Here is a 27,090-nt window from a genome sequence, read left to right as displayed (position 1 = left end):
TATAATAGAAAAAAATCATTTACCTTAAAATTGTTGCTCCTTTGCACATATTTTTCGCCATGGTGTTCCTGATTCGCCACCCTTTATAAAAAAACAACGTAAGTTGCGGATTCAGGAACCGAAATTTAAATCGTGGCGAATACTGGTGCAAGTGGTCCAGTATTCGCCACCACCATTTTTAATACAAAAACAAAGTTTCTGATTAGTTTTAATATTTTCCTTGCTGAGCATGGATTGAAAGCTTTCGTTTGATGTATTGACAGTAACCAAAGGTCGTTTGATTATGTATAAACAATATTTTTCCTTAGGGTGGCCAAAACTGGCAAAACAAATATTGTTTCACAGACACCATGCCCGTTAAAGGGTTAATTACCTATTTTGCGTCAAATCGTTTTCAGAGCTGGCAGCACTCTCTAAGATTTCAATGAAATTTTCTGTATATGTAAACCTTGACTAAGTACGACAATTTGCATACTTAAATTAATTAACTCATTACGCGTTTGCATTCAAATGGTGATACGATTACTGCAGTCACTCTAATATTCGAAACTTGTAACCAACTGAGTAATTGGGTCACCAAGTGGCTCGGTAGCTTAGTTGGTAAAGCGCTCGTCTAGCATACAAGAGTCCTGGGTTCAAATCCCAGCCGAGCACGTGGATTTTTTTCATCATTTATCCATCTTTACCACGCGTAATGAGTTAATTAATTTAATAACCATGCAGATTGGATTACCAAAAAAGCTCAATATATGTGTTACTATATTGCATACATAGTTTTTCCAAAATTTATCTGAACTTTTTTTTATGAAAAGGTCAAACTTTTCACCCGATTTTTTTCACAAAATAATGTGATCGAAATATGGCAACTCCTACAAAAAAAAGTATTGTAATTGTCTAAATTTTTCAATAATATGTTTTGTATTCTAAGACAGTGCTGCCAACTTCGAATATACACACTTGGATTATATTACTGGGGTCGGTAAAATTTAACTGGATTTTGGAACTACCGAAAAAGTCAGTAAAATGAAAACTGTCGCCACGCGTAATTGAAAAGCAAATTTCACCATGTTTTTTTTTTATCGATATATGATATAAAAAGAAAGCTCTCTGCAAAATTTCAGTGAAAAATCTCTGTTTTTCGATTTCTGACATTTTTTTTTAGTTTACTGACTTTTTCGGTAGTTCCAAAACCCAGTTATTTTTACCGAACAGATTGAGTGTGTAATGTGGCAAAAACGCGCCATAAGCCCTTCTATATGCTTTAAATATAATTTAAAGTAAACTGATAAAACAAAATTGACTCGCTGATTAAGCTTCATGGAATTCTGAGATGATTGTGAATGAATCACTTGTTTATTTTTGTTTGAAAATGACATGCCAAAAAAATCATTTGAGGCAAGAAAAATATTTTGTTAGAAAAACTTGTTTTTCCTCAAAAGTGCACATCTCACGATGTATGGGTGGTTGGTAGTAAACATAATTACCTATCTTGAGACAATATTTTATTAAAATAAAAAATGATCATTTTTTATATCATCTATTCATTTTGAAAATAAACTTTTTTTAGTGTGGGCTACAAATGAGCTTTTTTCAGTATTTTTATTTAAAAAAATATACAATAATTTACAAGTCATTCATACAACTTTTTTTGTAGTTTTGGGTTAAAATGTTTTACCCTTTCCAAAAGATAGCCCAGATAAATTTTGGAAACACTAAGTGTGCAAAGTGGCTTACTTAGTCAATGGGTGGCGAAAAAGCGTTGAACTTTACTACATGTAGCATCTACTCAAAAACAAAATCCACAATGTTTACAAAACTTTTGGTATGAACAAAAAGCCTTTCGAACATGCAGTACTTACTGCTTTGTATGAGCCGTATACTCGAAAAACAGGAGCAAGGTTAGGGCAAACCGACCAGAAAGTGGGTATCATAACGCGAAGTACCAAAACGATGTGAGGAAGAGCCGAAATGTATGCAGAATGACAGTCGCGTCAGTCCCCTGGTTCAGAGTGACGCTTAAAATTAATACAATCTTGCATATGAAGAAAATGCATGGAGTATAATCGATTACGTGACAATTTGCACAAATTCATGCAGGTACTGTAATTTGACAAGATTTGTAGTGCAATTTTGCGATTAGTCTGGTAATATCTTTAAGTGTATGATTGTATGATGATGGTACATCAAATAATTTTCTGGGTGGTTTTCGTTCTTTGCCAAGGACAGTGTTTGAAGTCTATGAAGAGATCTTGAGATTGCAGATATCAAACTAGGAACCACATATTTCCTAACACCACTTCTTAGATTCTGGTGAAATTGCGGTAGAATTTTGATTATCCCCGTATGTTTTCTTAACGGCATGTTGACTGTTTGAGCTACCCCCCTCCCCCCGTTATGCTTTTTGTGTGGAAATTTTAAAATTTTTGTGTGGGTCGTAACGCTTGAGCCTATCTCCCCCCCCCCTTCGAGCGTTACGTAATTTGTGGACGCCGCCTTAGAGGGTATACAGAAGTATTTCTCATTCATCTGGTAATCTCGAATTCACATTTCATATTTTGGAATTCTGTTCTCAAGCATGTCTCCTCTATCTCGGTATGAATCCGTTGTAGGAAAAATATCCATCAACAGTTAATAGCAGAAGTACCTACTAGACTTACACCGAAAGTCATGCCATCCCCCATCTCCGGGTGGGTGTTCATCATGCTTTATATTCCGGTACATACAACAGCGTGAAATGAAGCACGTGGCGATATCATTTTCAAAGGTCCCTGCGCTTTCCCTCCTGATTTCCTCGATTTACGCCACAACCCTTTTGGAGCAGTACCGCACACAGAAGTCCAGATTTCTTAAAATATGATGAAAAACCTTAATACCAAACGAGTTATTAGTTGAAAAACAAAGTCAAATAGTCATGTACAATATCGCAAGAGAACATACAAAAAATTTAAAATAAATTGTTTATCTTTATACTCGGACCCTACTTTAGCTCACTGGTGGTGACCAGTCGATCAAATATTCATCGCGAACATATGTCTGGTTCTTAAATTTGTGCTCTTGAAAAATCGAGGTTTGACTTTGATGCATAATCACTTAAAATTGCCTAAATGTTATATTTGATATTTGAAAGCCTTAAAATGTATGAATAACAGCAACATTGTTGAAATGTTGTTCTATGGAAACCAAAATATGGTGATCACAGTTTTTGGCAACACTGCCTGCCTAGTAAACAAACCATATATTCACGCCTCACTTTTTCCGAGTTTTCTACGTTTACTTCAAAGTAAAAAATCGCGATTCGGCACTCTGAAGCCCCAGGTAGATCCCGTGAGCACTGTCGGTCAAAATGCGGCCTCGAAAACGTCGCAAAGAATCCTTGGAAGCCAAACACAATCAAGGCAAAAGCGCGGCTTAGTGTCAGAGCATAACCTCATCGACCCGAATCTTCCACCCCGACCGAAAAGCCCGTATGTGCAAAAGGTAAAAGCAGTTTTCAACACCGTAGTGAAATGGCGCTACTATGAAAGAAGACCCACAGATGCTGTCCAGTGTCACCGTTACCAACATTTTGGTCACGGAATGAGGAATTGTAATCTCCCTCTTCTGTGTGTTAAGTGTGGCGAAAAACATCACTCGACTGAATGCAAACTCCCGAAAAAAGCGGACTTGGAGCAAAACAACCCGAACGAAACACGGGGACTAATCAAATGTGCGAATTGCAGTGGTCAACATACTGCAAACTATCGTGGCTGTCCAAGTCGTAAAATATACATCGAGAAGTTGGCGAAACTAAGAACAGAACGCTGGCAATCAGCGCCTCCCCAACTCCTCTTCCGTTCCTCCCAAGACCGCCCAAACAACACTCAAACATTTGGTAATAAAGATCTATTCTCGCTATCGAAGTGTTTAGCTCTGGCAAGAGATATGTTTGATCGGCTAGCAAATTGTCAGTCAAAACAGCAACAACTTCTAGCTCTGTTCGAGCTGACTACTAAGTACATCTACAATGTCTAACTCAGACTACTTACGCCTCTCTAATTGGAATGGGCGTTCCATTCATGGCAAGAAACTCGAGTTTTTGGACTTCTTAGAACGGAATGAAGTAGATGTAGAAATAGTTACTGAAACCTGGCTACAACAAAAACTCTCTTTCCTTCATCCGAACTTCTCATGTGTTCGCTTTGACCGCACTTCTAACGATGCTGAAAGAGGTGGAGGAGCCCTTATAGCGGTTCGAAAGGGCATCAGATTTACAGAGCTCAACATCACTACCAAGATTATTGGAAGCGTAGGCCAACTCTCACAAGATTCACAGAGCCGTTCTTCGTAGTGGGCGATTTGAACGCCCGCCATCGTCATTGGAACTGTTTAAAAGCCAACAAGGCTGGCCAACTGCTGTTTCAGGAAGCCACATGCCGCAACTTTTATATCCACTTCCCGGATTCTTTTACATTCTATCCCACGTGTCGCGGTCGTCCATCTGCTCTGGATCTAACTCTCTCCAACAACCTGTTAGACATGACCAAGCCGACTACTCTTAACGAATTGTCATCAGACCATCTTCCGGTAATCTTCAAAATCAGCTTATCAGGTCCAGCTACGCAGACACCACCGAAGTTCCGTTGCTATGCACGAGCAAACTGGTCTCGTTTTCAGCAAGTAATTAACTCAAATCATCGCAATCTTAAGCAGCGAAGCAGAGGTTGACAATGCCATCGAACTGCTAATGAGGACTATTGTTGAAGCCGAAACTGTTTCAGTCCCTGAACTGCAGAAACGTTCGTATCAAACAGCGACAATTCCCAAAAACACTCGCAGATCAATTGCATTGCGAAACAAACGTCGACGCCAATGGTGTAGAAGGAGAGACCCCATCTTCCGGAGTATAGTGCTATCACTCAACCAGAGAATACGCGAAGAATGCTATCAGGCCAATTTCAAAAAATTCCATGATACGCTGCGCACTCTGAACAATGATCGAGACACACTTTGAGAATTTCCAAAACCCTGAGGAAATCAACCAAATACATTCCACCGTTGCGTCAAGAAGACAATATTATCGCTTCGTCGTCTGAGAAGGCCCAACTACTAGCCTCAAGTTTTGCTCAATTTCATGTCAATAAAATGATTGATGATCCAGAAACTGTGGTTGCGGTAAACGAGTTGATCACGCACACCGATCAAATTCGCTTGACTTGACGGGTCAAGACGGCATCCGGAATTGTGTGCTCAAGAAATTGTCTCGGAAGGCTTATATTTTTCTCGCAAAAATCTTTTCTGCTTGTTTCCGTCTTGGTTACTTTCCTTCCAAGTGGAAACACGCAGTAGTGATCGCTATACCGAAGCCAAATAAGGACTCAACGAATGCATCCAACTATAGGCCAATTAGCCTGCTATCTGCCTTTAGCAAGCTTCTTGAGCGTGTAATTTTGAAGCGCATCGAACAACATCTTGAAACTACTCGTCTTATTCCTGATATTCAATTTGGTTTCAAAATTGGACATTCCACTAACCATCAGCTAGCTCGACTTGTGAGGGAAATTCGAACCAACTTTTCGCAGAAGAAGTCGTCAGGAATGGTGCTTCTGGATGTTGAAAAGGCGTATGATTCTGTGTGGCAGGAAGCAATCTTGCACAAGATGCATCTTGGGAACTTTCCATGTTACATTCTGAAAATTATTCGTTCGTTCCTGGCAAATCGATCGTTCCACGTGAATGTTAACAGTCATACCTCTACCAGACATGGAGTGTCCTTCGGCGTCCATCAAGGTGCTGTTTTAAGCCCGACGCTCTACAACATCTTCACCGGTGACCTGGTGATGCTAGATGGCGTGCAGTAGAGTTTCCAATCTCGGGAAGAATTCCCGGGAAATGAGATTTCCCGGGATTCCCGTTTCCCGGGAAAAAGATTTCTGTTTCCCGGAATTCCCGTATTTCCCGAGAAGTTCTACTTCATTAAAAAACGAAAATTGAAATTAATTCAAAGAAAAACTATCACACAATTTACTCGTCATGTTATGCCAATCAATGTCCTTACTACCGTTAAGTCACCAGTCACCGTGCGGCCTCCATTCACCGTGCACATATACAAATTCCTACAGAATATTCATACAATTTTCACAAATCATTCTTTGGTCAGCAAAATAAGATAAAACTTATGAAACGAAGTAGTTTTTGTCACAAATCATTTTGAAAAACCTAGTTTATGTAGACAAAATCATGTGAATTCTGTTTGATAACGAGATATTGCAACAATCTTAGTAGAAACGCCAAAAAATCACATTTTTTATTTTAACGATAGAGTATGAAATTTTTCAAAATTTCAACAAGTTTTCACTGTAGATATTATTAGTAAGATGTATTTCATCGTATGAGCAATGAGATTTTATGCAAATTAGAATTTTTATTGTGTTTCAGTCGAAACCCAAATGCACGGAGAATGGATCCTTTTCAATATATATGGTTCCTATTACCGTGCATTAGTGTAAAAGGCATGAAATTATGCGATAATATTAGATTTATTGTTATGTCGTCATTAAACTACTTCATATTTAGAATTTAAGTGAATATGGAATGGTTTGGACAATACAGTCAAACCTCCTATAACGGTTTTAATTAAAAAATAATAATTTAGCCAATTTTTAAACTTTTTATAGTTTTGCGCACACTACTAGCAACATAGTTGCTCCATCAACAACGTTTCTTCAAGATACAAAATCAAATCATGACGAAAACTATAAGCACGGTGAATGGTGCACTAGTGTGCACGGTAAATGGTGACATAGAACGGTATGAGGCGACCTTAACATGACATTTTCAAACATAATTTTTGAGTAATTTTTGTTATGCATCACTAGTTTTAGATTTTTTCCTGAATTATTATATAATTGCCTGCTACGTAGTGGTATTCTAGTACGCTTCAAATTATTTGGAAAAGTTGTATAAATTTTTGAAGTGCAAATTTTTCTTAAATGCACGGTGAATGGTAGCTTGACGGTAGTTCACTAGTTATATTTCAAAATGATGCGAAATGATGATCCCATGTGCTTTGAGGTAATCGAGTTTAGTTCGCCATCGAGCGTCGGGGTCTCTCAAGGAGCTCCGCGGCTTGTAGGTGGAAGCGCCCATCTAGCGAATAGGGAGCCGTGGGTTCGATCCCCACTGGAGCACGTGGTTTCTTTTCGCAATTTCAATTTCGATGTGTACATTTGACACGTGTTTCGTCGTGTATATGTAAACTTCGAAACGTCAAAAACCTTATAACAGCAAGATTCCTTAAGTAGGAATTGCCAATAACTTGACCATTAATTAACTGTGCAATTATATTTCAATGTTTATTTGTTGCTTTTTTGTAATCAAATAGTTACTTATCATATCTTCTTATTTTTTAAAGCATGATATTGCAATACAAAATTTTCGAGAGATCTATTTCATAACTTAAGTAGGGTTATAAAATTTGATTCTGTTCAATGAAAAAGTCACAATTTCAATGTAATACTCTAGTTGGGTCTTATTCTAGTGCTTGATAATTTTGATTTAATGTTGGCAAATACGATTTCAACTTTATTAGATTTGTCGAGAACAGAGGCGACTCGTAACCTCACTTTTTACCTGTGCTACGGTACTATAAATTGATATTTTGGAAAATTTACGATGTAATGCATGATTTAAGTGATTGAAATCAACTATTAGATCCATTTTCTTCCAAGTAGATGTGTATTTGTAGTAAAAATTTCTGAATTTATTTTCGTCGAACAGGATATTTGAGGTGAGGGAATCGCCACTGGTCGAGAATGAGCTTAATTTTATTGCATGGTCTTAGAGATAAATTTTGTATATGTTGTAGTGAACAAACTGCAAGCGGCACAAAACGCCATTGAAACTTATCAGCGTAGATGGAAGATCAAGACCAACTCGAACAAATCGCAGACAATTTTCTTCACTAGAAAACGATCCCCACAAAAACTTCCTCAGAATGAAATTTCAATATGGGGACAACAAATTCCATGATCCGACAACGTGGGATATCTAGGTCTAACAGATCGTAGGCTGACCTTCGCATCCCAAATCAAGAACACACTGAGTAAATGCGACAAACTGACCAGAATGCTTTACCCACTGATCAAGAGACGCTCACAGCTGGGTAAGAAATCTAAAATGCTTCTTTACAAGATGTTGTTTCTTCCTTCCACAACGTATGACTTTCCTGCCTGGTTTGGCTGCGCCGCTACTCACAGGAAGAAACTTCAGGTGAAGCAAAATCGTATATTGAAGTTGATTTTGAACTTGGACCCGTTCTACCCCACTGAAGACGTGCATAGGCTAGCGAAGATGAAGATAATTGACGACTGGATCCAGCGTGTACTTCCCAAGTTCTGGTTGGGATGTTCAATTTCAGCAAATCCTTTGCTATAACAACTGGCGCGTAGACTGTGATATTAGAATAAGGGCTCTAACTCTTCCTCTAACTATCCCCATTACTACACTTTTCATATTAATTTTAGGGGAGGGATTATTAGAGTTTGTTTAAAACTACAAATTGAACTTTAACACTTCACTTTTTCAAAAAAATAAAATACTAAAATCACCAGTAAGGCGAGCAAATACTTTTAAACCAGGCCTGCCCAACCTTTTTGACCCGCGGGCCAAATAGCGGACTCAATTTTGTGTGGCGGGCCACATTTTTAATAGCAAATATTGGCATGAAATCTGACAAAAGTCAGTAAACGAAGTTTATGAAATCTAACAAAAATCAGTGAATGAAGCATATTTTATTTGGAGAAATCTAAAAACAGATAACACAGCGTAACAAAAATGACATGTTTGCGTGTCTCAAGGATCAATTTATGTGTCTCTAGTAGATTTTGAGTCGCTGAATTTGATGCCGTTCTCAGAAATGCTCCAGCACGTCACAATTTTTAGTTACAGGTGGCCAAAGTTGTATAAAACACAGGTTTTATTAATGTTTACGTGATATTTAAAGTAAAATTTATCAATTTTTGTGTGATTCAATCCACCAATCATGCAAAATAGGACTTGAACTTTCAATTTAGATATAATTTGACTGTAAATTTTACCAGTATATTCAGTTTAAATCGATTTTTTCAACATGCTTGCAGTCTCCATATAAAATTCTTCGTTTCTCTTATATGGCATAAGACAATACTTTTCAGAAACATCAAAATATAACATTTTACCAGCGGAAGAATTATGAACTTTGTTGAAAAGTATTGTTCAACACATGAAGTTTGAATTTTGTGACAAATTAAGCAAATAAATTGCCGTACAAGTTGGAAAACTTGCATGCAAGTTAGCTAAAATCGTCAAATTTAGCATTTTTAACAGTCGATATCTCAAAAACTAGACGTGCTATGATATTTTTGAAAACGGCAATGGATTCAGCAACCCCTAATTGAGCAAATAGTGGTATTTTGATGTTTGAGACAAAAACGTGTTCCGCAGTGTAATAGCTGCAAAGTATCCTGGTGGATATTGTAAGAGTTCCTTTATAAATTATGTGAAATTTTGGAACCTGTTAGAATAATGCCCAAGATTATATAAAAATCATACTCCGCATTCTGTCAGAATCCGATCTAGTATTATTAGAATGATCCGGGATATGTTTAAATCTTTAATAAAAATCATGGTCAGAATGTCTAGAATTTTGTAAGAATTGTGCCTAGTAATTCTTCCCTGAAATCCTTGAGACTGGTTAGCATTCTCAAAAAAAAAAAACCTTCTCAAAATCCTACATAGTGTAATATTGTAACGGTGTCCAGGATTTTAGAAAATTACGTTGAAAAAAATCCTGACAAGAAGCTCATGGAATTTTGTTGAAGATTCTGTGCGAATCCTGCCCATTTTATCGGTAAAGGTCGTCTCCAGAATTCTCAAAGAACCAACTCAAGGTTTTGTTAAAAGCTTGTCTCGTTTTTTTATAATCCTGCCAAGGGTACTATTTCAATCACAGCCACGTGTTAGGGAAACTAATTTCCAGGATTCTGTGAGAGTATTAGCCCATAATTCAGTGAAATTAAGTTTGAAAATTGAGCCAGCAATGGCAATTAGTTTTGTTCAGGCTTCATTTATTGAGTGTTGAAAAAAGTCATGGTAAAAACATTGTTATCGTAATCCCAGTGATATCTATCTTGATCTTATATTTGTAACTTTTTATTTCTCAACTCAGATTTACGCGTAGAACTATTTTAATCGTTATTAAAATTGCAATCGAAGCTGCTTAAAATCTAGCTGCAAAACAAGATCAGGGATTTGAATCAGTCATAAAATAAAGTATTCAAGAAGACTCAAAAAAACACAATTTAAATAACTACCAAGCTAAAATATAAGTTTAAAACTGAATTGAAAACTAAAATAATTAGTCTTGGTATGCTTTACTCTCGGTGGTTACAATAGTCAACGGGCCAAATATGAGAAAAATCAGGGAACCCTCCGCGGGCCGCACAAAATGAGGTCGCGGGCTGGATGCGGCCCGCGGGCCGTACGTTGGGCAGCCCTGCTTTAAACTCTAATATGTGTTGCTTATCTTGACACATACAGTGCTGTTCTGAATAATAGCAGCGCATGTCGATTTTCATACAAAATGCTCGACTTTGACATGCTGTAGTGTTGTTCCCTTTCAAGCAATCAAGTTGAAATTTTCTCCACAGAACTACAAATATGCCCAATTTTGTAAACACAAAATTTCAAAATTTTTTATGCCCCTGCCGGAAACTGAGATACTATGTGAAATTGTTCGAAAAAATAGCAGTTTTAAAAATTTGAATTTCGGCTTGACATTATAGTTTTAAATTGTATATCACTTACCATTGGAACAATCTCCTCGTACTTATCAAACCTACACCTAAACCGAAAATGTTTAAAATATTTGTAGAAGAAAAATTTTAAAATGAAAAACTGCTATTTTTTCGAAAAATTTCACCTAGTGTCTCACTTTTCGACAGGGACTCATAAAAAACTGAAATTTTGTAGTTACAAAATTGATCACATTTGTAGTTCTGTGGAGAAAATTTCAGCTCGATTGCTTGAAAGGGAACAAAACTACAGCATGTCAAAGTTGAGCATTTTGTATGAAAATCGACATGCGCTGCTACTATTCAGAACAGCACTGTAGGTCTATTTCGTCTGCGACTTTGTTTAGTAATTTATTGTTATTTTGTTTGAAAATTTCTATGCTTTCCGCTACGTCAAGCTTCCAAGGATTTGAAATATGTCGTAAGAGTTTGATATTTTTTGTATTTAGGAAATATTGTTCATTGTAAATATGTTCTGAAACTTTTGATTTGAAATGGTGTACAAGTCCTTTTTCTGTATCTTTGTGTGCGTTTAAAGGTTTGAAGGTATTTGCTCGCCTTATTAGTGATTTTAGTATTTTATTTTTTTTTTGCAAAAGTGAAGTGTTAAAGTTCAATTTGTAGTTTTATCCCCATTACTTTTTTGCAATTTTGAAGTTTTTCCCTTTAATGCTAATTTGTTTTTGTAACCGGTTAATTTGTTGGCAAACTGAACTATTGAGCTGTTGAAAGGAATCTCATATATCAGCTAAGAAAATTATGTGACATGTTTATATGTTAATACAAACCAATAAAATGAAATGAAATGAAAATGCAAATATGGTGATTATGCCCAAAATATGATTTGCAATCCTGAAACTTGTTCCACAACACTGGTCCTAATCAAAACTAGTAAAATATTAACTATGCATAATTTTCGCCATGATTTTTCAAAATCTGGACTACTGTGCAGCACTGGAAGGGTGTTGCGGAGATTGCGAAAAGCTATCCGTTCTCCGTGTTTTTTGGGTCAGATGGGGGCTAATTTATGCATGGATTTCTTTTTTCTCTGCTCAATGTCATTTATTCCCGCCGCGTTGATGTATTTTGCAACTGGTTTGCCTGGTTTCCTGGGTGGAAATGTTGTTGACGAGAATTGTGCGATGATTTGTATATTTGCCATCTCGTGTTCCTCCTACTGGCTTTCTTTTCATTCTTTTATGTTCACTGCGGGATGGTGATGAATGAGGGTCATGAAAATGCACTGCTTAGAATGGATGTGGGTCCTTTCTGTGGCTGGTGTCCTTGCAATGAAGAACATCATTTAGTAGCTATGTCACGTCATGTATGTATCGCCTCTTTTTGATGTTTTACACCGCTAGGATGTTCTTTCTTTTCACGAGACTAGATTTTGCATGCAATGGTTTTATTCCGTTATGAATAATCGTCAAGCACGTAATAAAGCCCTTGCTTTTTTAGAATTTGGTGGAGCTTATGACTGTTCACAACCAGAAACAGTTTATTGAAATTTGGCACATTATTAAGAATGGAAATCGTTTTTCAAAGTCTTCCATAGGCTCTATTGCTATAAGTAACCATAAGCACTAATAATAAGCCCCATATCAGCATCAAAAATACATCATAATTGCACTGGAAATGTAGGTATGCCTAATAACAGCATTCCCTTCGCTCAGAAACCTTATTACCGCACCATTGATGCTTCCATGCCTGATGTGTACAGGCATTAAATAAGCACTATATTGGCTTTATTTTTGCATAGTTCAAAATCAGGCTTGTAGGGAATCATTCAAAAATTCCGTCAAGAACCCGCTACGGATATTGTAAGGAATTGTCTTAAAACATGCTTTGAAGCTTTCCAGGATTGTTCCTAAGATCTTGCCAGCAGAACTGCTTGTTATCTTTTTACTTGAATCTGGTAAGCAATTCCACGAACAATTTGTCATTAATGTTACATATTAGGTTTTTTCATGGTCTTATAACTAGCTCTCTCTCTGAATCCCTCCATGAACATTTTCCTGAGGCTTCAGAGATTTTTCTAAGTGAATTTCTTGGGAAAGTTTTCCTTGAACTAGTACAGGAATTCGCTTAGAATACGTTCCGGACTGTAGTTTTAATTTATCCAGAGAATCATATCCCTTTCGGGACGAACCAGCAGTGCTGTTTGGCACTCATGGCATAGGATGATAATTTTATTCAATATAGCTTTGTTACATTAAACTTTTTTGATTTCGATTATAGGATTATCATTCATACTTGTAATGTATCACAACAGCTTTCGTTTACATCGTCTTTAAAAGTCACCAGCTTAAGGTAAACGAAATGTAAACAAACATCGTAAAGATGTCAAATGATTGGTCATTCATCAATAATTGAACTAGAAGAGTCACATGTATCCGAAATCATGAAGAATGAGCCGTCGCATGCCTAGTTTTGGAAAAAAAAAACCTGAAATTGGCATCTCCGGTGGTCATTCCTGGGTTATTTCGGTGGCCCAGAAGAATCAAGGTGGCCATTTATCAATAATTGAGCTAGCAAAGTCACAGGGATTCAAAATCATGAAGATTGAGCCGTCTCATGCCTACTTTTGGTGCTAAAACTTTGTGGTCTCATATTACGGGTTTCCCGGTGGCCATTCCGGTGCTCCAAAAGGACCAGAATATTCATTCTTTCGGCAAAATACATCCAAACATAAAAAGAAATCGAATTTGGCACAATTCATTTGGTTTTGAGGGAATAAATCTGAGTTATTTCATCGAATTGTCCAATTTGGCCACCTTGCGGGACTCCTGAATTGGACTGCTTGGGTCTTCGCAAAGCACTGGGCAAACGAACGAAGCCAGCGAAAAAACCACTTCGAGCGCGCAAAATGAAACGGACTGCATGCGTCTCCATTTCAAACCAGGTTATTATGTTCGATACAAAGTATCAAAAATATAATACTGTTCGATATACGAGGTAACTCATTCAGTTACAAGCTTTTTGATAAATTATATGACAATTCAAACAAAGCATGATATTTGGTGCAATTACAGGAAAATGTATGATTTGATGTAAAACAAGCAATTTAAAATTGGACTTATGTCCGCAACGAAATAATCTTTAATCACTTACAATTAGTCAAAAATTAAACGATAATCATAACATTCTGTGAATGCGTTGATAATTTGGCAAATCCAATAAGTTTTGTTTATTGTTCACAAATGAAACAAAGTAACTCATTTTATCTTCATTTGGTTAATATTTATCAGAAGTTTACATGATCTGATCAACAACAATATAGATTTAGATTTTGTGTGAATGTTGAAATACTGAAGAATGGTGATCAGGGACACACAATAAAATATATTATGCTTTGTAAATCATAAAATTCAAGCTGATAATTTTACAGAATACTTTTTTTATGGTACGGATAGTAAACTTTTTCAAATTTTGAACTGCCCTAATATCATATTCTGATAAAATTTTATTATATTTTTGGTACAAGCCTTTAGTCAGGATACATCCGTCTACGTGACGATATGGTCATAGTTATGAGCTTTATCAAAAAAACCTGATATACACTCCTATAAAATCTGTGCTAGGATAAACTTACATTTATTAACATGAGAATTTCTTAACCATTAAATATATAAGTCATTGCGGCAATTATTAAATTGCAGAAGAAGACTTACAATTTTCTGTATTTCATTAAAAGTTGTAGTTCTTTGAAAAACTCATCAAGCATGTTCTGCACATTTATGTTTATCACTTTTAGAAAAATTTCAATTATCGAATTGCAGAAATGTGAAAATATCGTTGTTTCTTGTACGAACAGGCACCAACAATGTTCAGCAAATTTGTTTCTCGAGAAAATAATAAAATTGATGAGTCATTGCAATATATATCAAATTACATTAGAAAAATTGCATGTGTTCTGTATTATTCACATTTTTGTGAAAATATTAGAGTTTCTTCAGCAGAAAATCATCAAAAATGATTATTTGGAGTTACTACCCGACCAGAACTGCATAACAAGATTTTAACACAATCCTATCAGCACCTGTTAAAAATAACAGAAGTTGATATAATTTAGTTATCAAAATGGCTTTTTTCTCAACTTGTTATATTTTTAGTAACACATTCATAACAACATTTGTTGTAATTTTAACATTGCATTTATGAGTTTGTTGCAAATAACATCCGATATCATAAAGAGTAACATAATTGCAATAATTTTGTTATTTTGTAACATCCTTGCAACACAATAATTGTGTAATAATTATAATAAGATTTGTTATGATTTAGAATTGTTAATACTTTTGTTATTTTAACTACTAACGGTACATGTTTAATAACAACTGGTGATATAAAAAAATTATATCAGGGGAACACATTCTCTTATAATCTTGTTTCTTCCGTTTGGTCGAGTAACCTTATCGTAGAGGGGGTTGGTCAAAAGAGTTGAAATTTAGCTTGACCTAGATTGTGTACCATCCCCAAGTTGTGCGCGTATAATTGAAAAAAATTCAAAAATTTCGCACGAATCTGGAAGTCTATAAATTTCCGTAGGTGGCAAAATTTTGTGAATCGGGTTTAGGACAGCCGAGATATAGTGGGTGAATCTCACCGTTACAACAGATTTCGAGGTTGCGTCGTCCGTGTAAGTAACGCATATCGTAGGCGGACAAGTGTTAAGTAAAGTGTAAGTAAAAATGGCACAAAAGTCAAAACTGAAAAAGCAGTTTTCTCATTTTAAATAACAAATCGAAGAAAATAAAAACACACAGCCTTTTTTATTGGCAAATTTAGGAGCTGTGTGCTTTTACTTTCTTCGGTTTGTTGTTTAAAAGGAGAAAACTGCTTTTTCAGTTTTGACTTTTGTGCCATTTTTACTAGGGCCTTAACTTGCGTTTGAAATGAACGTTTCCGGTTTTCGGAATACATGACACCGATCATATTGAGAACAAATATATTTGCCATGAAAAGAGCAATGAGCTCCAAGTATCCTTTTGATTAGAACATTTCCGTTACCTTTCCATCCAATTACCATATCAGTTACCGGTTGCCCCATCTTGACTGCCCTCTCCCGTGTTGTGATCGACATCATCTAATAGGTTCCTATCAATTTCGCTTTCTTTTTCGCCTGCAGGTGGTCAGCCGCCATAAATCACGTCAAACAGCACAAACAAATGTCAAATCTATCGTCCTCGAATTACAACCTGTCCGGCACGAGTGGAGGAAGCGGCACCAGCGGCGGATTGCAACTCGATACGAGCTTCGGCGGTAATTCGAGTGTGGAATTCCGATCCACCGATGATTTATCGATTATACTGAACATCTACTCGCAGCGACTGACGAAGGAACGAAATGGTAAGTGGCTTTCGGCGCTTTGTTCTCCGCTTTCCATTGCATGGTCTGGACTACAAGATTGAGATTCCTAGGTAAAGTTACAGTACAGGCCAAAAGAAGCATCCCCTGGGAATTAAATTGTTGGTACCCGATGTTTCTCGGTAGAATTTTTCCAACACATCGTATTACTCACATAATATTTTATGTAAGTGACGATAGAGAGTTGCTGGCCCACGGTGCCCCGTTAGACCGTTGTTATTACTGTTGTTGTACTGAAGTTATTTTGTGATTCTTGGCATTTTTTTCAAATCCCTGGGAGAAATCTCAAGAAATCTTGATTTGAAGTTTTTAGCTAAGATATTTCAAGTCAATCCATATTAGGTCATCTTCAGAACGGTTATAAATCGTATGATGAATTCAAAAAATATAAAACGCGCCGTACGATTTGTAAGGCTGCTGAAGATACTCTTCGGATAACCTAATACAGTCGACTCTCCACATCTCGATATTGAAGCGACCATCGAGATAGGGAGAGATCAAGATATAGAACAAAGGTTTTAAGAGCACAGTGGGATTCCGTTTTTGGAATCAAAGTCGAAATTTTCAGTTGCCAAAAACAGAACCGTACCAAAATTGGAACCCATATTTTAAATTTTATTTTTCCATAATTGGTTTTGAAAACATCATTAGAATGTAGTTACATGATCTTTATGGAATCATATAGCATCGAGACTTCGGTATGGTTCACTTCGAAGGAGTTTTCCGTGGGGTTGTATTATGCATCCGATAGAAATCAAGACCAACACTTATTTAAAATTATTATTTTCTCGCGCCCCGAGCATCGCAGCTAATATGTGAATAGTACGCTGTGTTCATAAAAATCGTAAGAATGCAGCGCCACACTCAAAAACTGATATCAAAATGCGGCGAGTTGAGGCGCGTCGCGAGTCTCACTGGCGCGATCCGGTTTGGTGGCGGTGCGACTATACTGTGCTATGTTGCCCCGTAACGTTAATTGTGGCGAACGTTTTACATACTTTTTATGCCTTAAAATCTTCAATGTTTTTTTTGGAAGCTTTATGTACAATATTTGTATGAGTGGGCCAAGCAAAATCAATAATCGCATAAATGACCTTCATTCAAAAACTCGACATTTTCCTAAAACTATGTAAGAATACGATAAAAATAAAATGTATTACTGCGTTCTTAAAAAGACGTATTTACAAAAGAAAAGCGCTGAGTATTGCAAAACGGCATTCTTTTTTTTGTATTTGATGAACATTAAAAATCGGTTTAACTTTTGAACTTTAGCGACAAATTTTACAAGATTTCATTAAGTGTAGAATTGCTCAATTGTTAGCATAGCATAGCATAGACTGACTGTACGTGTACATGTCAATGGTTGCTACTCCGTGATTGATCGGAACTGGTAATAATTGCACTGCGATCCAAATGAATAAGGGATGGGAGTTTCCGCTTACTCTCGAAGTGCAATTTTAGCAGATCTAATATTATTGACCAATAACGGCGCCGGCCAAGTCCTTACAGTCAGTTGGGATGGGGAAGGAATGTTAGGGTGTAATGATTGTTGCTTCTAGAGACCGAGAATACCTCTGCATCTCCACAATCATCACGGGAAGGGTGTTTATTAGTGGAACAGGAAAAGATCTGGGAGTCACCTTTGGTCGGTGATGCGATCCATGGATAAGGAGGAAAAATACGACTTATACTTAAAGCTAGTTTTTATTTTTGTCTCGAAAAGTTTTTGGTAAATGATTCAAAATAAACGTCAATATCTATAATGTCGAACCATTCAAAAGAAGTTTTTATTAATGGCGAAAAGAGAAAACATATTATAAATTAAATGAAACAGGAATAATGCCGACACTTGTAGTGACGAACCATACATAGTTTGTGTGAAAATTACATAAGTGTATTGCTGTGCATTTTTGTCTCAAGAAGAAACGTCTTTGGTACAAGTTTTAAAAAATACGTCAACATTCATAATGTCGAACAGTTCAAAAAATATCTTAAGTAATATCAAAAAAATTTATATGTATATTAGAATTGTATAAAACAAGCATAATGCCGACACTTGTAGTGACGAACCATACAAATTTTTATTGAATATTACATAAAACTAACGCTTTCATGAAAAAATGTGTTATCATAAGCATGAAACGAGCTCACTAGTTGGTAATCCATCCTCGATTGAACACGAATATCTTTTCGCACTCACACAGCGCGAACAGCAAAACTTTTTGGTGCCCCGAAAACGAACCATCTTGCTTGGGCTTTTCGAAGCACTGCCCAGCAAAACACGCGAAACAAAAACCAAAATCGCGGCGTCCCGAAAACGAAGCGTCTTGCTCGGGCTTTCCAAAACACTACCCAGCAAAACACGCGAAACGAAAACCAAACTCCCGGCGTCTCGAAAACGAAGCGTCTTACTTGGGCCTTCCGAAGCACTGATCAACAAAACACGCGAAACAAAAACCAAAATCGCGGCGTCCCGAAAACGAAGCGTCTTGCTCGGGCTTTCCAAAACACTACCCAGCAGAACACGCGAAACGAAAACCAAACTCCCGGCGTCTCGAAAACGAAGCGTCTTGCTTGGGCCTTCCGAAGCACTGATCAACAAAACACGCGAAACAAAAACCAAAATCGCGGCGTCCCGAAAACGAAGCGTCTTGCTCGGGCTTTCCAAAACACTACCCAGCAGAACACGCGAAACGAAAACCAAACTCCCGGCGTCTCGAAAACGAAGCGTCTTGCTTGGGCCTTCCGAAGCACTGATCAACAAAACACGCGAAACAAAAACCAAAATCGCGGCGTCCCGAAAACGAAGCGTCTTGCTCGGGCTTTCCAAAACACTACCCAGCAGAACACGCGAAACGAAAACCAAACTCCCGGCGTCTCGAAAACGAAGCGTCTTGCTTGGGCCTTCCGAAGCACTGATCAACAAAACACGCGAAACAAAAACCAAAATCGCGGCGTCCCGAAAACGAAGCGTCTTGCTCGGGCTTTCCAAAACACTGCCCAGCAAAACACGCGAAACAAAAACCAAACTCCTGGCGTCTCGAAAACGAAGCGTCTTGCTTGGGCCTTCCGAAGCACTGCCCAGCAAAACACGCGAAAAAAAAAACAAACTCCCGGCGTCTCGAAAACGAAGCGTCATGCTTGGGCCTTCCGAAGCACTCTTAATCGGATGCATTGAAAATGTTGGTTCAAAACAGTAGAATCCGTGATATTTGCATTTACAATAAAAATTGAAGAAGTAGGATATAATTACCAGAACAAAATTTGCTTAAAGTTTCAGTAGCTCTGTCATTTTTTATTGGTATAATTATCTATGAAGAATTGCCTTCTGATTAAAGAAGGGAAAATTCCTGTTGAAATAAGGAGAAGCTGTGAGCAGAACTATATTAACACAGCAAAGCTTCAATGAACTGCCTACGATTGAAAAAAGAAAAACCAAGTTTAAAAATTATCACCTTTTCGTGGTGCGTTATCGGGTAAATATCTACCAGTGAACCTGGATAGTGACAAAGTAATACGACATGCACCAAACAAAGGACACGAGAAATACTACAATAGATCAAATATTGGTCGCAGTGGTTTATGTTCCTAACAGGAAAAAGGTAAATGATTATTAGAGCAGTAAAATAAAAAAGGACAACCTATGTTTAAGGAGTGTGCGTGAATAGCCAAAGCGTAAATACGTCGCGAACTTTTCACCTACGTTTTTCGTAAAATTATCCGTGACTCGTCGTGGAAAAATTCTTGCTCCAACCGGACGCAAAGATCTACCGACCGCGGACAATTTCGCTAGTGTCTCTATTGGTCGAATCGACCATAAATCACTATTTAGTGGTTGCAAAATCGGTTCCACTTGTTCTAAACAAGTGTACGATCCGCGTCCATTACAACACACTCGTCGACACCGAACGTTGGTTTATTCGTTCACAGTGATAGTGTTGTTATCACTACAACTCAACGTTTTGACCGTGTGTGACTGAGTTGTGAGTGACCATCGCTGTATTCAGCGCATCATTTGCAGCTATACGAAACACATAGAGACCAGACGATCGACCGAACAGTGGGAGAAATCGAATTCAAAATTGGTCACTGACCAATTTATATTGGGGTAGGTAACAGGTGACTGTTACCCATCATTGGCTCGTTTTCGATCTCCGAGTGCATGAAAAAAACTACCGCATAGCTGACAAGACAGAAACAATGTCAACTCCCTACGGGGGCGACCCCGAAGGGTCGTTGGGTCCAAGATACCCGAGTTTCATGGACCCACAAAACGAATTCGGTCGACTAACGATTTTGCAAATGACTGGGAAAGATGGAGCTGCTTTACCCGTGGATCCTGATTTGATAGGGAAGAGCATTGAAGCAGTAGTGGGAAATAAAGCGATTGAATCGGCACAGAGCGAAGAACGTTGCTCACGCTACATTCTTCGTGTTCGGAATCCAGTTCACGTGACCAAATTGCTCAACACAACCACTCTACTCGACGGAACGGAAATCACCATAGTACCTCATCCTCGGCTCAACAGCAGCAAATGCGTAATCTCGTCGTTCGATGCCATCCACTACTCGGAGGCAGAAGCTCTCGAAAAACTGCGCAGCCAAAATGTAACACACGTCAAACGAATCACACGGAACGACAACGGCAAATTAATCAACACCCCAGCTCTAGTACTGACCTTCAATCAAACCACCTACCCTAATCACGTGAAAATCGGACTTCTGCGTATCCCAACTCGTCCGTTTTACCCAAATCCCCTTCTTTGCTATGCTTGTTTCCGATACGGCCACCCAAAACTACGATGCCCAGGCCCGAATAGATGTAACAACTGCTCTGAGGAACACGATGGTGATAGCTGCCAAGCGCCGGCCTTCTGTTGCAACTGTCAAGGTGATCATCGCCCTGGCAGTCGGAAATGTCCAGTATACCGAAAAGAAGCAGCCGTCGTAAAATTGAAGGTGGATGGGAATTTAACCTACCCAGAGGCCAGAAGACGTATCGAGGAAGGACAAGGTTCATACGCGCAAGTCACTGCCCAATCTCGGTTGGATGCCAGTAAATTCGAAGAACTAATGGCTGAGAATAAAAAGAAAGACGAAACCATTTCAAAATTACTTGAGGACAACAAGAAGAAAGATGGAATGATACTGAAACTCTTCGAAGAAATGAAAACGAAAAACTCGCTGTTGGAATCTCTTGAGCGAAAGGTGGAAGCGTTACAACCGTACTTCAGCACCCCGACTAATAAGCAAACTGACAATGTAGCCCTGCCGCCGTCGGGTTCGGAACACGAATCACGCGACCAGCAGAAACCAGTTGTCATTACAACAAGCAGTCTCAAAGGAATCAGCAAACGAAAGACCAAGAAAGAAGAAGAACATTTGAAACAAATGAGGAGTGTCCTCAACACTTCTCCTGAAGGCTCAAGATCTCCTCCCAAGAAAACGATGAAGTCCGCCATATCCCACTTGGAACTAGACCCAATGATAGAATACATCGATGAAGAAGAAATTGTGGATATCTCTGATGGTGATCCAGCACCAGAAAGCAGTACTTCCTCCATTTAAGTTCTTCAAGACGAAAACACAAGCATGTAATATTACCCCTACCAACGCACCTAGTCAGTTCACCGCCCAAAACGCAGAAACCCCTATACATCACATCAGTCAAACAAATGAGGAAAGGCTTGGGAGAGGGGAAAGTGCAGTACCCCTCCCACTTCCACAAGCGGAAGCGCATCTGAGAGGAAGAACTGTCCGGGAAGCCATACCCCAACCCGTAGACGGGGAATCCCTCAGAGCGGCCTTAGAAGACAACGCTTTAAATCCACCAATCGTAACGAGAACAAATGCAAACCCTGTAACCAGCAAATCAAACGACCAGATCCGGAAAAGTTTCATGGGTTTCGAAAACCCTAGGCCTCACCCCACACTGACCCTGCCTGGAAAAATCACCAGACGTCCCCGAGAAGCATTCCAGGCGGCAGTAGGTGTGGGGGGCCTGATATCTCAGGCAAGTACATTCAATAAAGCCACCGAACCACCGTATGTAGTCTCGCCATCCCTTTCAGTCCCCACGCATACTTTGGAGGATCGACTTCAAGATCACTCGCTCCGAAAACCCGACCATGTTCAGCCAAATCAACCCGAGGAAGCAGTTCTGCATAGCAGCCGAGCACCACTACCATCGACAGTAGTATCAAACTCCGCAGAGTACGATCGACTGTTCCACATCCAACAGACGGCGAGTGCCAGCCATACTACAGTCACGCATAGTGACCTTATTCTACAAGAATACCCAACTCCACCAAGACCCGAAGACTGCGAATCTACACGAATGTCAAGCTCTTCAGCATCAACAACCTCGACTAGTCGCAGAACTGCAACTCCACTGGCGTTGCAATGGAACATAAATGGACTTTTCAACAACCTCAGCGACCTGCAACTATTGACGCATGAAAATCCCCCACAAGTTTTAGCATTACAGGAAATCCACTGCAGAAAATCGGATGGTGATGCATTTAATCAGCTTCTTCGGAGGCAATACAAGTGGTACATCAAAACTGGCTCAACTCGCTTTCAGAATGTCGCAATCGCTGTGCGCCATTCAGCTCCACATACTCCAGTTCAACTCAATACGCCTCTTATCGCTCTTGCTGTGAAAATGGAATTTCCCTTTCCACATACAGTTGTTTCCATATATCTTCCACAAAACGGTGTGGACGAACTAGGAACCCTTCTACAAAATCTGCTTAACCAACTTGAAAAACCAGTACTAATACTAGGTGACATGAACAGCCATCACTATGCCTGGGGATCATCGAAAACCGATAAACGAGGAAGTGTCATACTACAAGTAGCCGAAGAAAACGATCTAATCGTCCTTAACGACGGGAGTGCAACCTTTTCCCGTTGCAGTTATCAATCTTGTATTGACGTTTCGCTGGCTTCTTGTGAAATGCTTAGACTTTTAAGATGGACTATCCATACAGATCCAATGGGCAGTGACCATCATCCAATTGAAATTCTAAGTACCGAGGTCTTACCAAAAATCACCAGGCGACCAAGATGGCGACTCGACGACGCAAACTGGGAGACTTATGAGCAGGACTTACTCACCTCGATAAATCCAGAACACGTGTACGACCCTGAGCAGCTAGGCGAACTAATCCTAGATGCTGCTAAGGCCAACATTCCAAGAACGAGCAGTAAGCCAGGAAGAAAAGCGCTACATTGGTGGAGCGACGTAACGAAAGCAGCAGTGAAAGCTCGCAGAAAAGCCCTCCGCAGACGAAAACGAACTCCCAAGGATCATCCAGACTGGAGTAACATTAATAAAGAGTACCAACTACTTCGAAACGAATGCAGAGACATCATCCGAAAAGCGAAACAGAATTCATGGGAAGAATTTCTAGAAGGTTTCGATAGCAACCAGTCCACCACTGAAATGTGGCGGAGAGTTAATGCTTTAAGCGGAAAAAGGAGATCACAAGGAATCACTATACGACAACACGATACCGTTTCAAATGATCCTGCCTTTGTAGCCAACAGCATCGGAGAGTATTTCGCAAAAATCTCGTCGCAGTCGCTATACCCGCCGAATTTCTTGGCCACCCAGAAAAAGAGCAAATACCCTAGCATCAACATAGCAATCCCCGATGATACCAACAACCACGATTACAACATGCCTTTTACCGTCGAAGAATTGCTATTCGCCCTCGACTCTACAAAAAGCAAATCAGCAGGACCTGACGAACTTAGCTACCTTTTATTCAAGCGTCTACCCTTCCGGGTGAAGATATCCCTTCTTGAAAGCTTCAACAACGTCTGGACTATGGGCCTTTTTCCAAATGGATGGAGACATAGTTTGGTGGTACCTATACCCAAGCAGGGAACATACTCAAGTGATCCAAGTCACTATCGACCGATTGCGCTAACCAGTTGCGCATCTAAAATTATGGAACGTATGGTGAATAGGCGCCTAACGTTAATACTCCAGGATAAACTTGATCAAAGGCAGCATGCATTCCTTAAAGGTAGGGGTACGGGTTCATACTTTGCTTCGTTTGCCCAAATAATTGACGATGCTCTTTCGAATAACCTCCATGTGGATATCGCTGCTCTGGATCTCGCAAAAGCTTACAACAGAGTATGGCGCCCACAAGTTCTGAGACAGCTCATAGATTGGGGCATCGTCGGAAATATGGGAAAATTTATTCAAGGCTTTCTGCAGCAGAGATCCTTTCAAGTGTTGATAGGAAACACGCGTTCAAAAATGTTCCAAGAGGAGACAGGAGTGCCACAAGGCTCCGTCCTGGCGGTAACACTTTTTCTAATTGCCATGAATTCTATCTTCGATAGACTACCGAAAGGCATTTTCATATTTGTCTATGCAGATGACATAATAATAGTTGTCGTTGGAAAAAGTCCGAAAATAATTCGAAGGAAACTACAAGCAGCTGTTCGAGCGGTTGCTAAATGGGCAGAAAACGTTGGATTCACCATGGCTGCTGAAAAATGCTCTGTAACACACTGCTGCACCTTCAGACATCACCCATGGAAAACTCCAGTAACGATAGGACAATGTGAAATACCCTATAAAAAAGAGCTGCGAATACTCGGTGTCATAATTGATAGGAAATGTAATTTCGAAGCGCATTTCAATAAAATAAAGAAGGAAACGGAGTGCAGAATAAGACTAATCAAAGCAATAAGCGGTAGGCACAAATCAAACAACCGAAGATCTCTCTCCAATATCGCTTGTAGCATAGTTATCAGCAAACTCTTGTATGGATTAGAAATTACCGTGCGCTCATACATAGAATTGATTAATCTCCTTAGTCCAGTATACAACAGAGTAATTCGTCTCACATCTGGCCTACTTCCCAGTTCTCCTACTCTAGCTACATGTGTGGAAGCTGGTGTACTACCTTTCCACTATCTTCTGACAATTACAGCAGCTAACAGGGCAATCAGCTTTCTTGAGAAAACATATGGAGACAGCAGAAATGTTTTCGTCCTCGAGAAAGCCAAACAACTTCTCACAGAGAATGCGAACATACGTTTCCCACCGATAGCACAAGTCCATCGGGTTGGAGACAGAAAATGGAATCAACCAGCCCCAACAATTGACTGGTCAGTGAAGCGGACTATTCGAGCAGGAGATTCAGCTGCTAGAGTATCGGCGGTACTCAACCATTTGCTGAACACTAAGTACACCAGTCACAAAAAAATTTTCACGGACGGATCTAGAGCTAGAGGGAAAGTTGGTATTGGCGTATACAGCGATAACTTGAGCGTAGCTAGAAGGGTTCCAGACGAGTTCTCCGTTTTTTCTTCTGAGGCCGCAGCAATTCGTCTTGCTATCAATCTAATAAACGATCCTGCAGTCCCAACCGTTATCCTCACTGACTCAGCCAGTGTTCTTTCAGCATTAGAGAACCCACAACAGAAACATTCTATCATCCAAGAAATCGAGGCTGCAATCTCATCCAACACCACGCTCTGCTGGATACCTGGACATTGTGGTATCAAAGGTAACGAGCAGGCAGACCGCCTTGCTGACCAAGGGAGAAACTCTAGAATGTGGAGCCTAAGCATTCCAGGAATTGATGCACGACGAAGTATCCAACAATGTGTCTACGAATCGTGGCAGCACCAATGGTTCATGAATCGTGACCTTTTTCTTCGGAAAATAAAGGTAGACATAGGGAAGTGGAATGATCGAAAATTGCGCAGGGAACAACAAATTCTATCGCGACTCAGAGTCGGACACACTCGAGTAACACATCCACACTACATTTCGAACACCTGCAGGCCAATATGTCCGGCATGTGCAGTGCCTATTACTGTGGAACATCTTCTTGTAAATTGCACGGAACTAGAATTAGATAGGACTACTATAAATTTACAAACCAGCATCGCGGGCATTCTGCAAAACTCTGAAGCTGAAGAAACAAAATTGATAGCACTCTTGAAGAAAACCGATTTGTACACAAAAATCTAATTGATGTTTATAGTAATAAGTTAACTATATAAGTATCTAAAGAGGTGAACCAGCGTTCGGCTGAAAGCCTCTTAAATAAAGACAAAAAAAAAAAAAAAAAAAACCTATGTTTAAAAAAGGGATATTTACAAAATTTAAAACAAACAACTTTTATGGTATCAATTAATTGTTAAAATAAAACTGTTCGGATAGAAATGCAAACCGTCATCAAAGCAGTCGTTAGTGATGACAGCTTAAAGCTAAAAAATAAGTTTTATTAGGTTTTTCATAGGATTTTGCTAGGATTATCAGAGACTTACATCAAGTTTTTCTTCTGTCTTGAAGAAGTAACCAGAAGGAATATCTTGCACTGGGAATTTACGGTTTCTTCGTAGGATTCAAGAACTAAATTAAGTAAATAGGGCATTTTGAGTATTTAAACTAATTTCGAAGCTGTTCCATAACTTACTTACTAATTAACTAGTGATTTAATCTTTGTCACTAGTGATTTTAGGTTATCAAATTCTTTAGCGCATCTAGGAATAAACAATTTACGATTATTTTAGCCGTAATTTCAACAAATTCAATTGCTAACTCACACAGTGAAAAAATAAGAACTTAGGTGTCACTAATTGCGCTTAAAATAATGGGAAATAGAATAATAAATTAAGTGTAGAATTGCTCAATTGTTTCTGATAAAGTGTAAAACATTTCATAATGAATGATTGACTGAAGTCAAAAGGGCAAACATAAACAACCATAAACATGAGGTGATCCATAAACGCGGCTTGTAATTCTGCAGAATATCATTTTTACTTGAAATGAGTTATAATTGAGCTTGATATACGTTTTACATTTACCTTATGAGATCAACAAAAATTTACAGGATCCCGCTATGAAACCTCAAGAGCCTGATAGTAATCTTCAGGT

The 27,090-nt window shown here is 38.8% G+C and overlaps 1 protein-coding gene across 5 annotated transcripts in view; it reads left to right on the top strand.

The window, feature by feature from the left end:
* The window catches only part of LOC5564260 (protein furry), a 384,478-nt gene that overhangs the window by 339,118 nt on the left and 18,270 nt on the right, over positions 1–27,090 (top strand). For all 5 annotated transcript variants that reach the window (XM_021842641.1, XM_021842640.1, XM_021842638.1 and 2 more), the window contains one exon: positions 15,937–16,157. In XM_021842641.1, coding sequence (XP_021698333.1) covers positions 15,937–16,157 — 221 coding nt within the window. The remainder of the gene's footprint in view (positions 1–15,936; positions 16,158–27,090) is intronic.

Source organism: Aedes aegypti, chromosome 2 (assembly GCF_002204515.2).
Source record: "Aedes aegypti strain LVP_AGWG chromosome 2, AaegL5.0 Primary Assembly, whole genome shotgun sequence".
NCBI classification, from domain to species: domain Eukaryota; kingdom Metazoa; phylum Arthropoda; class Insecta; order Diptera; family Culicidae; genus Aedes; species Aedes aegypti.
This window is presented reverse-complemented; position numbering and strand designations above follow the sequence as displayed.